Raw genomic sequence first — 17330 nt, 5'->3', positions numbered from 1 at the left:
ACATACATATTATGTATTACTAAGTTACATAGAGATAAAAAAAAGAATCTGATATTAAATAACATAGGTAGAGTTTTAAAAAATCCTGATACTACGTTGTAGGGACGGCCACTTGTGTGCGAATATGTCTGCGTTTTGGACTGTAGCTATGAAGTTATTTAGTAATTCTATTGCTCGGTACGTGGGTGCGTTTGAACCGTGATAGGTGCGAACATTTGGATATGCAAAAAGGTTTCTGGCTCTACGTGCGCTACGCCCTACTGCAGCTATGTAGTTGTCTGGGGTAAAAATACGCATACGCTCCAGAACGGATGGGTTGTCAATACGATTAAATTTCAAATTTGTCAAGCGTTACAAAATTTGTATGAAAAACTGGAGACACTTTTTTTCTTTGTCTCAATTAATAGTACTCGTGATTCTGAGTTCAAATAACCCATTAGTTGATGGCTTTTCGAAAAAAAGTAAATGGTACTATTTTTCCGAAAACCCCCATACTAAACATTTTACTAATTTATTTATATTGTCCCACCGAAATTAAATTGTACCATGACAAAGGTATAGGTACTTTTTAGTTAAAAATGATTAGTGTTTGGCAATTTATTATAATTTATAATGTTTCTTATTGTTTTTGATCAACAATATACAATTTACCAATGATTCTCGAGTGCTAATCTCTATTCATTACGTCTATAATTATCCAGAATATTTAAATTGTAATTGAAATAAATATAAGTACACTGTTTTTATTATAGTTTTAGAGAGCATTAAAATAATACGACAGTAACAATCCGGACCATGGACATACCTACTACTAATATGAGGTACATTTGTTATTTTCACATATGAAACCTATGAAAATTTTACATTATTGACATCATATAAGAATGATGATATAACTATGATGATGAAATCCTGTTATCCCTCATTAGGGACATAGGGCTCGCAGAAGAATTTTCCATTTGTCGCGATCCTGAGCGGCTAACTCCAGTTATTTCCAGAAAACTATAAGATTGAATAATTACTTACCCCCTTATTAATAAACGCGCTACAAGCATCAATTAGCTAATAATCGTTTGTCCTTATCTGTCATTTTGACTTATGTATTTTGTAAGATGGGGATAAAATATAATTTAACTAAATCAGGCCCGTAAAGTTTTATGAATAAGGGGGTTAGAATAGACCTAGCTTTCCCTAGTGTGATTACTTACGCACTGTAGGCATATGCCGTCTCTACAGATGCAGTGCCTAATTGTATACCTTCGTATTTTCTCGGAAACGTCTGTATTTGTCATGCTACTTCAGTCAACCTCAGTACTTTTTGTATCGAGACTGACTGAAATAGACACGTTCGTACGTTTCCGTGAAAATACGACGGAAAATAATTATGCACTACATATGTACGCGCGTGCGTCTTTTGCGCACAATTATGTGGACATACTGGACATAGCAATTGAATCCAATATTTTGAGTGAGTCTTGAGGTGATTGTTACTTCACGTATTATTTTCTTGCCTAGATTTTGCACCACGTACTGTAAACGGCCTAGAAATACTTATGTAATTAGTATAAATGTAGATTACGAGGGTTGCACTGAAAATGTCGGGAATAGAGAAAACTGTCGCATCTAGACAGTCAATCTTTATTGTAATGCATACTTAAACTCAAACTGACCACGCATATAAATTTTCTTTTGAAAGTAATCATTCTGTAATGCACACGGCTCATAATCCCAAAGTCCTTTTTGTATGGCGATTTTGGGGCCTTAGTGGTTTTGTATGAAATTCGTGGAGTAGCCAACGGAATTGAAGTTTTTTTACATATATATATATATATAAAAGATTTTTTTACTGTTGTCATATGAATATTTAGGAATGTCGAAATCTGCCGATATGCAACTTTTTTGGCAGTCTTTTTAATTAACAGCACAAATGCGATTTTAATTTTTGACGTCGCTTTGGAATGACATGCTTCTTTAAGATCACCCATGGGATAAAATGAAAGTGACTTTCATATTTAATTTTAACTGCAAACGAGCGTACGATGAACTCTAGTTCATAAAAAAATAACAGAAGCCCATTGTAACTTTTATTTGTTCGCTGAGGGCATATTGAAAACCGTTTAAAAATATGATCCGAAAAATCACTTGGCCAAAAATTCAAATAATGTTCGACATACAATTTTCAAATTGCCAGTAATTCTTAAATACAAATGACAACCAAATGGAATATACCTTAAAAGTTTTATAAAGAGTTACATTTTTATAAATTATATGCCTGTTTCTATTATGTTATTTCTAAGTGTCCCATTCCCGAATCTTTCAGTGCGACCCTCGTATTGCGGTAGTTTTGAAAAACTAGCCTTTGCCCTTGACATCTAGATTATTTCATTCAAAATTACCATTTAAATTAAAGGAATACCAATATAGCGTGTTGTGCAGTCAACTTCGAAGATAATGTTTACAGATTATTCAATGGCAACACGGCGAAAAAACTGTATTTTCAAGTTATTTATAGTTTTATTACTAAATTTACAGTTTACGAAAAATTATCAAGTTATTTATAGTTTTATTACTAAATTTACAGTTTACGAAAAATATATTTTCGATTAATAAAAACAACAATTATTAAATATATACATAGCAACAACGCTGTCATCTAAAGTACAACTCATTAAAATCATAAAAGTTATTTTTACTCTTATTTATGCGCGTTTCCTCAATAATATTAGGTACTTTAGCTGGGGCTTAGGTGTTCTAAGGTGGGTGCGCATTTTTATTCATTTATATATACATACGTCAAGGGAAATGAAAAATATCCCAGTTATTATTTACGCAATGGAGTCAAGGGCAACGGCTAATGTAGATTAACTGCTAGGTACATATTATAAGTGAATGTTATAATACAACGACAATAAAGCTTACTTTTTGTGAAGTCTTGAAATTGTCGTTATATCTCTGTGTTGTTTTAGCCGTCTATATTTCGCTTTAATCAGATTAATTGTTTTGCATGTGCGTGTTTTGGTCATTATTATATGTAACAGTGGTTTTAGTTTTAAATAGGCATTTAATTTACGTAGCATTTTTTTTCGATTTTGTATATAAAAACAGTAAGAATTTGTCCAGTTTTCATATTCACTTTTAACCCTTTAAACGCCAAGCGTCAACGACTGGTCAACACAACTAATGCGTCCCAGACGCCACGCGTAAGACACAACTTCCATTCGTCCCAGTTTTGTACTATAGAGTTATAGACCGACCGCTTAAATGAGTCCTCGCCTGCGCGGTACAGGGGCGCCGGGGTAGGACGACTAAGGGCGGCCGGGAAGGTGCGGGGGTCGGCCTATACATCTGAACAGTTTTTCAAATAAGAGTTCAGATTAATATATTCGAATTGTGACGTCCTAAAGTTAGGCCTACTGTCCACGGAAGCGTAGCTGCATAGACGCGTATTCGTCAGCGGCAACGTCGCGTCAGCCACTCCGTGGACAGAGTTGTGCGGTTTTGTATGTAGGCTGCAATCAAGCGTACACCAAGCGTACAATGACGAATACGCGTCTATGCAGCTACGCTTCCGTGGACAGTAGGCCTTAATCCGGCAAATCGGTAACTAACCCAATAAACGTGTAAGCTTTTGACGAGATATGGAGTGGTGGCGTTTGGGCTCTGATTTCCTTTGACGTGATATAACGTATTTGGCGTTTATATTGTTATTGGTGTAAGCTTTTGGTTTTATATCCCAGATAATACATGACAATTCGATTGCTCTAATTAATTCCACATTTGAGTCATTTTTAGTGATCGGTAACAACGTTTTAATTTCATGGCAGTTAAAGTAAAGGAAAGTAGCAATTTTAAAGGAGACCGTCGATTAAGGTTCATATAAAGAATAACTATAATTAATAATTACAGCAGAGTTTTACTTTACAGATTCCTTTAATTCAACAAAACGCTGCCATGAAAATAAACCATTGTTACCGATCACTAGTCATTTTGGCACATAATTGGTACAAAATCAAGATAATTGTCAATTGGCCAGTCATTAGTATTTTGTCATTTTAGTGACTGAATATAAAATATAGTTGAATGCAAACCGTGCTGTACCCAAACTAGCTATGAGCCAAATATTTAGATCTGAGTTTATTACCTATAAGAAACGATAAGTATTGTCTTTTCCTCTTTTTAACCCTAGCATAATTTAAATATTAGCATGAATGCGTATGTGATACTGTAGATCAGATATTTACATATTTAAATTAATACGGGCAGGCATTAGTAACAAAATGGTTAAATACTGTAGGTACACAATTGTTTTAGCACTAAAAAATAAATACGCCTGATTTTCGAATTAATACATAATTTAAGAAATCATTCTCTTGTTTAACTTTTTCGACGCCGTTTCAAACACAAAAGCTGTCACGCGGACGCCACGTCACCGAAGTGTCAAAACTGAAATTGAACTTTATGCATATGCACGTAGGTCTATGTTGCTCTGTGGTCTGTGACCGATTAATCAGTCTTTGGCGTTGAACCTGCGGTGCGGATATATCGGTCATTGGCGTCCAAAAGGTTAAAACCACAGTTATCTACCTGCTTGAAAATAAAGTCAGTGCTGGTGGTAATCTTTACCCTCTTATAATAGTTATAATATATTTGTAGTGTTTTCTTTTGTTTAAATATTGCCTGTGTCGTGTGATTTAAATAAAATAAAAATGTAGACTTAGGAATGTTGAGACAATCTATAAACCACTTACAAATGACCCTTAATGGGGATAATGCGGTACATGTAATAATGTTATATGTTTTTGTATAAATCGTTGTTTGATTGATATAAATAATTGTAAGAATAATTATGTCGTATTGTTTTAATTAGACAATTATTTTAAATATATGCGTTTAGCATAATATATTGTATTTTTTCCGTCTATGACCTTACCCCTTAGAGCATTTAATGACCGGAGTCGCCTTTAAGGGCTTACCCCTCTGCCGAAAATCTTGCACAATTGTGCAAACTTTTGTATAGACTGACATGGCTATTTGTACGTTACGTACAAATCATGTAGAAATAGCAATACATTTGACGTCCCCTCCCCCGCAAAAATCGGCACTGATTTGTACAGAAAATGACACCCGTGTCTCTTACTAAATGCTCTAAGCCTTACCCTCTCACGGCGATAAATCTGGATGGCTCTAAGTCTAAGGGATCATGAAAATTATACTGCACACTTAACACATTCATTGCCAACGTTTTCGTAGCGCTACGCTCGTAGTCGATCCCAGTGTTTTGCCGCTTTGTAGAGGAAAGCGACTACGAATAGAGAAAGCGGGTTCCCGGTACTCGAGCGGCGCACACGAAGTCTAGGCGCACGCGCGCACTCTTGCCCAGGGATACGCGCTTGATGGAGGGGAGGTTGCTATATTCATCACTCAGATTTCGTCTTTCTATAGGTACTGTTGCATTTTGAATAGGGTATTTGACTGTGTATTTAAAATGAATTATTTTACACCATGCATGAAAAACACCAGAAGATTAATAGAGAAACGTAGACAGCAGTTATTTAAGGACACAATTTATATTTTAAAACCCGTATAAAACTATAAAGAGTAGGTTTGATTGTGACGTCACATGCTAGTGTTTCATATAAATTCCATAGTAGCAAAATCGTTTTGACAGATCTAAAGAAGAAACTGATTTGACTAGTAGTCAAATACCCTATTCGACTGGCGTTTTACACTACTTTTATAGATCTTGGGTATTTTCGAGGGTGGGAACGAGTTTTATGTAGCAAGACTCGCAAGCCTTCCTCTTCTATCTAAAATTGATATCTATAGGAATAAAAACAATGAATATTTAATCATATTTTATTTCATATTTTGCTATCACTTTACATCAAACAGAATTTCCCGATACAGTAATCATAGCCACCCTATTCATCGGAGTCATCATCATCATCAGCCGCGTCAGCCACGTCCACGTGGAACTTGTACTCCTGATCGGCTCCGAGGTACGCGTCGGACATGAAGTAGAGAGTGTAGGCGTGCCGGCCCGCCGCGCCGCACACGAAGTCCAGGCGGACGCGCGCATTCTTGCCCAGAGACACGCGCTTGATGGAGAGGAGGCTGTTGGTTTTAGGCGCCCCGATCACCACCCACCAGCCTTCCTCGCGTTTCTGTAAAGAAATCAGACTAGTTTATGCAAAAAAGATGTATTAATACGGGTCAGTCACGTATTTTATTCAACCGACGAAAAAAACGGAGGAGGTTGTCAAGTCGACGCGTATATATATTTTTTTTTATGTATGACCACGCATAACTTTTTACAGAGTAGTTCGATTTTGATAATTATTTTTTTATGTCGTAAATGCTCGAAATACTATTTGCTATTATCGACTTAGATTAGATTAGATAACTGAGAAGGGAAGTACACCGTGGTTTCTTTATACACCGGGGTATGGCCTTTAAGGAAACTAAATGGCAGGCATTACACAAAAAATCCCGATAGCAGGTGTGCGAAAATCCTGACTTCGGACAAACTCGGCTCAGCATTGCTCCAAGCAATTATTAGGGTTGACACAACTTGACGTCCCTTTGCGTGCACGACCACAGATAAGATAATGGCTTGAATTTTGACAACCCTAAATACCCGAAAGGGATAGTGCCACACATTAGAAAGGGACAGCACGATTCGACCCTGAACCGCTGTCAAATTTCGGTTTTGTAGGAAGTTTCCTTTCTGTACGGCAGTACTATTATTTATTCTGTGCCGATAGGTCGAAGTGTATCTCAGTGCTCTGGGGACAGACAGTAAGAGAAGTGTTACCTGGGGGAAGAAGGGCGCGATGACGGGCCCCACGACGTCGTCCTCGCGCTCCAGCGCCACCTCCACCACGATGGGCTTGCCCACGCGCAGCCGCCGCTCGTCCTTCACCTGACAACACAATTACTCGGGTTATTCCCACTAGTTACCACCAAGTTGTTACCACTGGCAGACGTGGCTCACTCCGCGATTTCGTCGCTTTGCTACAAGTAGCTAAAAGTACATCCGTTCCACACCAATTTTGGTGGCTAGCCATAAGCCGCGCATGGCGCTGTCGCCACCTAGCGGTCATATCTGTCCTAATCGTGACAGACGCGTTTTGTTAGAGAGTGAATCTTCTGTACCTACTATTATTTATTCTGTGCTTAGGGCTCATTTAGACGATGCGAGAACTCGCATGCGAGTTTCATTACATTGCGGGTTTTGATCGGTCGGTTGAATTGGACGTAAGGGGCTATTCATAAATTACGTCATTTCAAATTAGGGGGGGGGGGGGGTCTGGACATCGGATGACGGTAGCATGAAGTAGAAGGAAATGGGGTCATTTGAAGCATGATTTTTGGATGATTATAGGGGGGGGGGGGTCCAAAATCGTCAAAAATCGATGACGTAATTTATGGACAGCCCCTAACCAACAGTCCGTAATGTAACTAAAATCGCATACGAGTTCGCGCGCCGTCTAAATGAGCCCTTAGACGGCGAGGCGATACCCTCCTTTGCGAGTAGAGGCAGCGCCTTGTTCGTCAACTAAAAAATAACTGCATTCCCGTTGCCAGGGAGGTGTTGGGATTATACTGAGCAACTTTTACTATGGGACCAACCCCGAAAATATATGAAACAGTAAAATTTTTTTTTCGGGTTTTCGGGGTTGGGCCGACAGTAAAAGTTGCTTAGTATAATCCCAAAAACCTCCCTGTTACGCATTACTCCTCAGTAATGGGTAACTAAAACCTGACTGGTTTTACCAGCCCACGATGTAGGCCGGCTAAAAAATAACTACATTCCCGTTGCCAGGGAGATTTTGGCCCTCTGACCTCTCTCTCTCTGATGACCTCTCATAAGGAGCAAAAATGTTATACGAGTTTTGGTCCAATATCCAATACAGATACAAATTGCGGGTTTCCTTTAAAACTTTAATGTCTGTCAGTAGGTATGTTTAAACCAAGTCACATAGCCATAAAGCCGTTTCTCACTAACTTATTACAGAAGCAAATTTTCACAAGAATTGTCATTATCTCTAAAACAAGACCGATTACAGAAAACTTCGTATGACATTTTAGTCTCAGTCAATAATACACCTTTAAAATCTGCCGAGTTTTACCAGCCCACGGTGTAGGTCCGGTAGGTGGTAGGTAGGTAGGTGTACGGTTGTTGGCTATCCTCTATTTTACAATGAATTGAACTTGTACCTCGTAGACCAGCTCGACGTTGGGGTAGCGGTTGCAGAAGCGCGCTACATCCGCCATCTCGGCGGGGGACAGTTGTAACAGCTTGGCGCGCGCCGCGTCTTCCAGCTCCATCACGTCGAAGACGGTTTCCACGCCCTGTGTAAATTATTATAAATTAGTAAACGTTAAAAAATAAACGGCACCTGTAGTCCGACAAGACATTGTAGAACATTATTGAGGGCGCCACTTCCTACGTAATTGTCACATTTTTGACGTGAAATGCTTAAACATGGCAACAATTTATAGTTCGTTTTTTTTTAGCATTAGAAAGAACTTCAAAGAAGGTAAGCGATCTTGACATGTATTTTAATTGAAAAACGCTTTTTAAAAATCAGTAACTATTACTTATGAAAGCAGAAGAATATAAATGAGCGTATTAGATTCATAATTGTTACATATTTGCCGTAACTTATATATAAAATGTGTTTTTAAATTAAAAGACAAAAAACGAACTATAGTATGGATTTTTTTAGTTCAATTTTATTTAATCTCGCACTATACTTGCGTTGTATTAACTCAAACGGACTCTAATCATGTTTAGTCGTACCATTTTTACAAAGTTTTGTAAAATCTACTTTTATTTATACACGTAAACGTATCTTTTTAAGGTTCCGTACCCAAAGGGTAAACACGGGATCCTACTCGTATTACTAAGACTCCGCTGTCCGTCCGTCTGTCTGTCACCAGGCTGTAACTCATGAACCGTAATAGCTAGACAGTTTAAATTTTCACAGATGATGTATTTCTGGTGCCGCTATAAGAACAAAAATACTAAAAATAAAATAAAATAAATATTTAAGTGGGGCTCCCATACAACAAACGTGATTTTTTTGCAGTTTTTTGCGTAATGTAACGGAACCTTCGTGCGCGAGTCCGACTCGCACTTATCGGGTTTTTTTGTTTTTGTCTGTTGTAGCATGTATATATACATACCTTGTCAGTGCACCGCTGCACCACCTCGGGGCTGAAGTGGGGCAGTTGACGCAGGTACGAGTCCTTGGCCCACATGGCCTGTGTCACCATCTGGGCCAGTTCCATGGCCGCCACGGCTGGGGAGAGCCAGCCACTGGAGGAGACCACGTCGACGCACGCTTGGATCAGTCGGATCGCCTGAAATTAAACACTTCATTAATCGTTTATTCAGAGAAAAATTAACCTTTTGAACGCCTCAAGTCATAAACAAAAACGTCACTCACACGCCAAGGTCATGGGCGCAAGCGCGGTAATGTAAACCTTAATTGAAAGTACGAAGGTTACTATGACAGCGTACGCTATAACACTTACCGGGTGTTTCCTGTAACAGGATCAGTAAATTAAACAGTAGGCTATAAATAATAAAAATAAAAAGCCTTTTATTTCTTGAACTTTTTAATTTTTTTCTTATTTGATGATTTTTTTCAATAAATTATTCAAGAACCCTGTGTTCATAGGTGAAGGCCTCCTCCAAAGCCCTCCATGTATCTCGATCCCGGTCGATATATGTCTATAGTTCGTTATATAGCATTAGAAAAAAGCTAAACAATCTTGACGTGTCTTTTTATTGAAAAACACTTTTGAAAAATAAGTCACGGCACATATGTAACAATTATCAATCATATAAAATTATTAACATTATTTTGCTTTGATAAGTAAGTTACTGATTTTTAAAAAGCGTTTTTAATTAAAAAAACACGTCAAGATCGCGTAGCCTATTTCTAATGCTAAAAAAACGAACTCTAGTGAAACTAACTGTGAATCATTAAAAACTATCTGTCACATTTTTTATTTTTAGTTTATTTTTTTATTTTATACACAGCATTACAGAGGATTAATAAACTGTGAAATTTATAATAGACAGTATTTATACAAACAAGGTACATGATACAGTCTAGAAAGGACAAACAGAACAAATGTGAGAAATAAAAACTAATACAAGACAGAATATTCACGCTTATCCATCGCCTCACAGAACTTCATACATTCTTTACACAGATCCATCCAACTACATACCTTGGTGAGTACTAGCTGTGTGTCTTGCTGTAACTCCTGCGGAAGAGGTGCGCCTGCAGCAGCACGTGGGCCTTCACGTGCGGGTCGTTGTACTTGACGGTGCCGGAGGCCGAGGTCGGCTTGTGTGGGACCCTGGACAAGAATACATTACCTTGGTGAGTACTAGCTGTGTGTCTTGCTGTAACTCCTGCGGTAGTTGTGTGCGGGAGAGGTGCGCCTGCAGCAGCACGTGGGCCTTCACGTGCGGGTCGTTGTACTTGACGGTGCCGGAGGCCGAGGTCGGCTTGTGTGGGACCCTGGACAAGAATACATTACCTTGGTGAGTACTAGCTGTGTGTCTTGCTGTAACTCCTGCGGTAGTTGTGTGCGGGAGAGGTGCGCCTGCAGCAGCACGTGGGCCTTCACGTGCGGGTCGTTGTACTTGACGGTGCCGGAGGCCGAGGTCGGCTTGTGTGGGACCCTGGACAAGAATACATTTAGTTTTTGTTAATTAATGCTCTTTATAGAAACTTGGACACTCTGAATGATTATTATTTTTTGCCTTAAGAGGAAAGGGGACGCCCGGTTTTTTTTTACATAATTTGATGTATATTAAACCATAGCTATGCTCCTACGTTTGACTTTAATAGATTTTTGATTATTGGAAAAATTAGGAGCGAAAACAGATTTCGTGCAAATTTTTAAATGCTCCTAACTTTTATAAGGTGCAGGGGGGGCAATTTGGGGGGGGGAAGCTAGGGTATGGTCTTGGTGGGAATCGCTGATAGTGAGTACAGCATTACCTACAAAATGCCAAGAAGCCATCTGCTGTGTTCGTAGCGGAACACCGTATTGCCGCAGAGCCCTGGCCAGTCCGCGTCATCCACGTCCCCGCCGTCTCCCCTGGGAACTGCTGCAACCGCGCCGCCGCGCGACCGCTACCTTTGTGTTGCAGCTGAGCTGAGGATGCAGGGCGAAAGGCGAACCTTCTGCGCCTCAAAGCAGAACCGACTCACTAGGGAGGCAACCCGAAACAAAACCGAGCATGCCCAATGGCTCCAAGGTGGCAGCCCCACCATTGGGCTAGGGTATAGTGGGCTAATCCCTCGCTTACCTGAAACTAACTGATTAAAGAAACCGAAACAGTGCAAAACCGGACCGATCAAAATACGACGACCTTTGGCATGAAAACACGGACACGAATTGCTTGCTGGAATGTGCGAACACTGAGCGATGATAGCCGATTAGCCCAAGCAGAAGCAGAAATGCTAAGGTACAAACTGCAAATACTCGGACTCAGTGAAGTACGCAGGAATGGATTCGGGGAACTGAGAACGTCTAGAGGCCTCACACTACTTTACTCCGGGAAGGAAGATGAAGAAGACGTCCGCGAAAACGGCGTGGGATTCCTCCTCACCGATGCAGCGAAGAAGAGCCTCTTAGACTGGAAACCGATCTCAGAACGAATCATTACAGCCCGTTTTAACACAAGAGCCCGCAAGATTACTATCGTCCAATGCTACGCGCCGACGAACTTGGCATCAGAGGATAAGAAAGACGATTTCTATAGTGCACTCAACTCAACTTTGAAGAACATCCGAAAACAAGACATAGTTATCGTCATGGGAGACCTGAATGCCAAAGTCGGAGCGAACAACGATGGCTATCAACGACACATGGGCAGGCACGGGCTGGGAGTTCGCAACGAGAATGGAGAGAGGTTTATGGAGTTCTGCCTGGACAACGATCTTACCATCGGAGGGACGCTTTTTATTCATGGAGAACACCACAAATACACATGGAATTCACCCGATGGAGTCACCAAAAATCAAATTGACCACCTTGCCATTAGCGCTAAATGGCGCTCATCACTGCTCGATGTTCGTAACCGCCGTGGGGCGGATATTGACAGTGATCATCACCTGGTGGTGGCCGAAGTGCGGCTCAAAGTAGCCGTAGCTCGACGCACCGACAATGTCACCAAATTAGGCAAACAATTTGACGTCACAAAACTGCGGAACCTGGAAACAGGAGACGCCTTCAAATTGGAGCTACAAAATCGTTTCTCGGTGCTGGATGCGGACTCTACCTCAGTCAACACGGAGTGGAATCGCATTAAAATGGTCTACACAGAAACCAGCTCCGTCGTTCTTGGACTTAAAACACACAAACGAGAAGACTGGATGTCACAGAAGACTTGGGACCTCATTGAAGAAAGAAGGGAACTTCATCTTAAAATCCTGGCGACCAGCGACGCGATATTATTAGAAGACCTGAAGCTGCAATACCGTCTGATCCGCAGGCGAATCTACCGTAGTACCCGGTATGATAAGCGGGTTTGGACAGATGGTGTTGCCGATACCGCCCAACGTGCTGCAGACTCCGGTAATCTCAGGGAGATGTACAAGGCAACAAGAGTCTTAGCCGGAAGCCAGAAGCGCAAGAAGAAACCCCTGAAAGACAAAGAAGGCCAACTGATTGTGACATCCGAGGGACAGCTAGAACGCTGGCGTGAACACTTTGAGGATATCTTCCGCGTCCCCAACGACCCCAGCACTGACAACACACCCGCAGACAGCTCGCCCTTGCTGAGACTGAATATCGACGTGTCTCCACCTACGAATCAAGAAGTAGCGAATGCCATCAAATCGCTCAAAAACGGCAAAGCCCCAGGAGTCGACCTCATCACAGCGGAGATGCTAAAATCTGACTTGCCGACCGCCGTGAATGCCCTTACACCACTCTTGAATAGCATTTGGCTTGCTGAAGAGTTACCGGACGACTGGAACAAGGGACTTCTCATCACCGTGCCAAAAAAGGGAGACCTCAGCGATTGTAGCAACTGGAGAGGCATTACTTTGCTTTCGACCCCATCTAAGGTGCTCTGCAAGATCATCTTGGATAGGTTGTCGAGGGCCGTTGAACCTCTCATACGCAAAGAGCAAGCTGGATTCCGACCCCACAGATCATGCACGGATCAAGTCAACACACTGCGTATCATTTTAGAACAGGCTACTGAATGGCAGAGGGAAATGTACCTAACATTTGTAGACTTTGAAAAAGCCTTTGATACGCTAAGGTGGGCTAGTATCTGGAACAGGCTGCGTGAAATTGGTGTCCCCGAGAAAATCACTAACCTCATAAAGGCTATCTACAAGAATTACTCTTGTAGAGTGACGCACAATGGCCTCGTCTCGGAGGATATTCAAGTAAATGCTGGTGTGCGACAAGGGTGTCTTCTTTCTCCTCTCCTCTTCCTTGTTGTTCTCGATGGCATCATGCATCAAACGATTGACAATAAGCGCCGCGGCATAGAGTGGGGACTGTCCAACATCTTAGAAGATCTGGACTATGCCGATGACCTATGCCTGCTGAGCCACACACGCGCTGATATGCAAGCCAAGCTGGACGACCTTCGAAGTGAGGCAATGAAGGCGGGACTCAAAGTCAACACCCGGAAGACACAGGAGATGAGGTGCAGGGACACAAGTACCGTGCCGCTCCTTATTGGCACAGAGGCTGTGGAGCAAGTCCACAAATTTACTTACCTCGGAAGCGTCGTGTCGGAAACTGGAGGGACCGAAGAGGACATCGCTTCGAGAATAGCCAAAGCAAGAGCAACCTTCGCACAGCTCCGCCCCGTATGGCAATCAAGCAAACTGACACGGAGAGTCAAGCTCAGAATATTCCGGTCAAACGTAAAAACCGTATTGCTATATGGATGCGAGACGTGGAAGGTCACAAAAGACATCTCGCGCCAGCTTCAGGTTTGTATTAACCGCTGCCTCCGCCGCATTCTCGGTATATACTGGCCCGAGAAAATTTCAAATGCCAACCTGTGGAGATGCTGCAATGAGACCCCGATCGACCAGCAGATCAAGCGCCGGAAATGGAGTTGGATTGGGCATACACTCCGAAGGGATCCTGACCACATACCGAGGCAAGCCCTCGACTGGAATCCCCAAGGAAAGAGGAAACGTTGCCGCCCAAAACAGACCTGGCGCCGGACTATTGTTGCAGAGGCGAAGGCTATCGGGAAGACTTGGAGCGAACTCAAGCACGAAGCTCAAGACCGATCCAGATGGCGGCGCACTGTGGACGCCCTCTGCCCCACCTAGGGGACATAGGACAATAAGTCAAGTAAGTCAAGGGGGGGCAATTTAGACTGCAGGGTAATTTAAACTAATCGATATCTTCCATCTTTTAGATTATTAACCCCTGGAGCGCCCCAGAATTACCGTAGTATGGAACTCCTATACTAGTTACCAGCACACGTGTCTGTTTAGGGCGCTCCACGGGTTAACTAGAGTGCCATATATGTCCAGATAGCGAAAAAGATGTCTTGTGTGTGACTCTAGTTAATAATGTAAAACATGCAAGATATTTTGATTAGTTTAAATTTTCCCGAAGTCGAAATTGCCACCTGCGCCTTATTTTTTATAATTATATAAATCCACTACGCTAGATGTCGACTACGAAATAACCCGCGTTTTGGTAAGAAAACTGATGTATGGAGTTGGCACTCTATCCTTAGTTATTTCTCTACGATTATGACTCACTTGTTAGCCAGTGCCTTGATGACATTCTCCTCCCTGTGCCTGATGCAGAGCTCCGAGTACTCCGCCGCCGAGGAGATGATCTCCAGCAGGCCGCGGATCTTCGTCTTGCTGGTCAGCGATAAGCTGAACAGCTCTGTCAGATTAAACTCATTGACGTACAATGTGTTATCATTATGACTCACTTGTTAGCCAGTGCCTTGATGATGTTCTCCTCCCTGTGCCTGATGCAGAGCTCCGAGTACTCCGCCGCCGAGGAGATGATCTCCAGCAGGCCCCGGATCTTCGTCTTGCTGGTCAGCGACAAGCTGAACAGCTCTGTCAGATCAAATATAACATTATGACTCACTTGTTAGCCAGTGCCTTGATGATGTTCTCCTCCCTGTGCCTGATGCAGAGCTCCGAGTACTCCGCCGCCGAGGAGATGATCTCCAGCAGGCCGCGGATCTTCGTCTTGCTGGTCAGCGACAAGCTGAACAGCTCTGTCAGATTAAACTCATTGACGTACAATGTGTTATCATTATGACTCACTTGTTAGCCAGTGCCTTGATGATGTTCTCCTCCCTGTGCCTGATGCAGAGCTCCGAGTACTCCGCCGCCGAGGAGATGATCTCCAGCAGACCGCGGATCTTCGTCTTGCTGGTCAGCGACAAGCTGAACAGCTCTGTCAGATTAAATATAACATTCATATTAGAGATAGTTTTTTTTTGTGTTTTTTTATATTATTATTATAGTATTTTTATGTAATTCGACATTAAGAGACCATATACATCTCTAAGTAATTGTAATATGTTAGTTTAAATTGGTAGTTGCAGTTAGTTGTATTTTGTAATTGTTGATGTATTATTATTATTTTTGTTTGTATGTAAATTCAATGTTGACGTGTAAAAATGCCCTTGCGGCGTATTTTCTGAATAAATGTTGAAGTTTGAAGTTTATAGACTTTGCCGAATACAAATATTCGGATCAGATCATACTGAACCGAATATTCGGTTGGGCTAACTGCCTAAAATAAGTTCATCAGGTCGGCGATATGCACTCCGCACGTGATTTTTAACCTTCCCCTCTGGACCGGCCGGGAATGTTTATGAAAAGAAACGGAACCACCTCATGCCTGACCGCGAAGTGCACCCGCGTGACCCGCGCCAGCGGACGCCCTTAAAAAAGATTTTTTTTATTTGGTAAATATTCGGCAGTTCAAACCGAACTATTTTAGGCCGAGTTTTTCTTTTTCTTCAATGTCGTATCCTCATGGCTGAGGGACGTGACGAATGTGGACACTTTTCGCCAGTGCTCTCCAAGCCGCTCTGTCTTGGGCCCAGTGCATGCTAGCCTGCAATGTGGCGTTTGTCTCTGACGTTATTCTGTCCGCCCAACGCGTGGCCATACGTCCCCCTACGCTTCCTTGCCATGCGGCCAGTAATAATGAACTTTTCCAGGCTATCTACCGAATAAGAACATTGAAAATATGCCAAATACTGAATATTCGGCCCATCTCTAATTCATATAATATTGTCATAAGACAATAAGTAGTCGCCTGGCTGGTTGTTAGCTAATCTAATGAGTTGAAAAATAAGCAGCAGTGGTGTTTACAAGACAAAACTGTACATTTCATAACCCCGATTTTCTCGTGTTTACCCACGATACGCACACATTCACAACTTAAGACCAACGGCGAATGGCTCAAGACCGATAAGTATGTGCGGTAAGTGTGTGCGTGCGAAATCGGCTAACCATGAAGACACAGTTTTTCTGTAACTCTGAGGGAAAAACTAGTTTATACTGACACGCGTAGGATAAAAGACAAAACTAAACAAGAAAAATAAAAATAAATATATCACTCAAAAGAAAGAAAGAAGAAGAAAGAGGAAAAGAAAGAGACGGCGGAACGAGTTGGATGCATTCCAGAGGGATTGGCGGGATCTTGCTCAGCACAGGGAGGATTGGAAAGGGAGAGGGGAGGCCTTTGCCCAGCAGTGGGACACACACATAGGCTAACAAAAAAAAAACGTCAAAATAATAAGTTCGCCTTTATCCTTCTACTAATTGTATGTTATTTTCAGTATTTTTGTACGGTCAGCTGCAGAGAAAAAGAACCGCCACCTGCATATAAAATTGTATACAGTAAAGAGTTTACTACTACTACTACTAGTGGCTCTGTGAGCTGTAGACCTCGCGAGCAGAGCTTAAAACTGAGTAAATGTATGGCGCCGTTGTTAAGAAGAATTTAGAGAATCTAATTTGACAATTAAAACCTTATCTAGCGAACCTGCTTACAATACGCTTAGCCCGCGCTTGATAAATAAAAAATACGAAGTTTTTTATTGTTTTTAATAAATAAATAAAATAAAAAACAACAATTGATATGAAATTTAAGTTAAAAAAATACAAAAACTTATATCCCAGCATATATGTAATTACTGGGGATCGAACCCAGACCTTCCGTGCAAACAAAAAAAGCGAACGTTTGCAAAATACACCATGATAGTTCTTACATGAGGTGACGAAATTTAGCTACTCATTCTCAAGTAAAAACTAAATATCTTA

The 17330-nt window shown here is 41.6% G+C and overlaps 1 protein-coding gene across 1 annotated transcript in view; it reads right to left on the bottom strand.

Annotated features, from left to right (window-relative positions):
- Positions 1-5882: 5882 nt before the first annotated feature.
- LOC134803417 (U5 small nuclear ribonucleoprotein 200 kDa helicase) overlaps positions 5883-17330 on the bottom strand; it is a 54627-nt gene continuing 43179 nt past the window's right edge. The window contains exons 38-43 of the mRNA XM_063776237.1: positions 15315-15447; positions 10564-10708; positions 9193-9369; positions 8221-8355; positions 6815-6922; positions 5883-6164 (exon numbers count right to left, since the gene is read on the bottom strand). Of these exons, the coding sequence (XP_063632307.1) occupies positions 5922-6164; positions 6815-6922; positions 8221-8355; positions 9193-9369; positions 10564-10708; positions 15315-15447 (941 nt within the window). The 3' untranslated portion in view covers positions 5883-5921. The remainder of the gene's footprint in view (positions 6165-6814; positions 6923-8220; positions 8356-9192; positions 9370-10563; positions 10709-15314; positions 15448-17330) is intronic.

The sequence above is a fragment of the Cydia splendana genome, chromosome 26 (assembly GCF_910591565.1).
Source record: "Cydia splendana chromosome 26, ilCydSple1.2, whole genome shotgun sequence".
Lineage (NCBI taxonomy): Eukaryota > Metazoa > Arthropoda > Insecta > Lepidoptera > Tortricidae > Cydia > Cydia splendana.
This window is presented reverse-complemented; position numbering and strand designations above follow the sequence as displayed.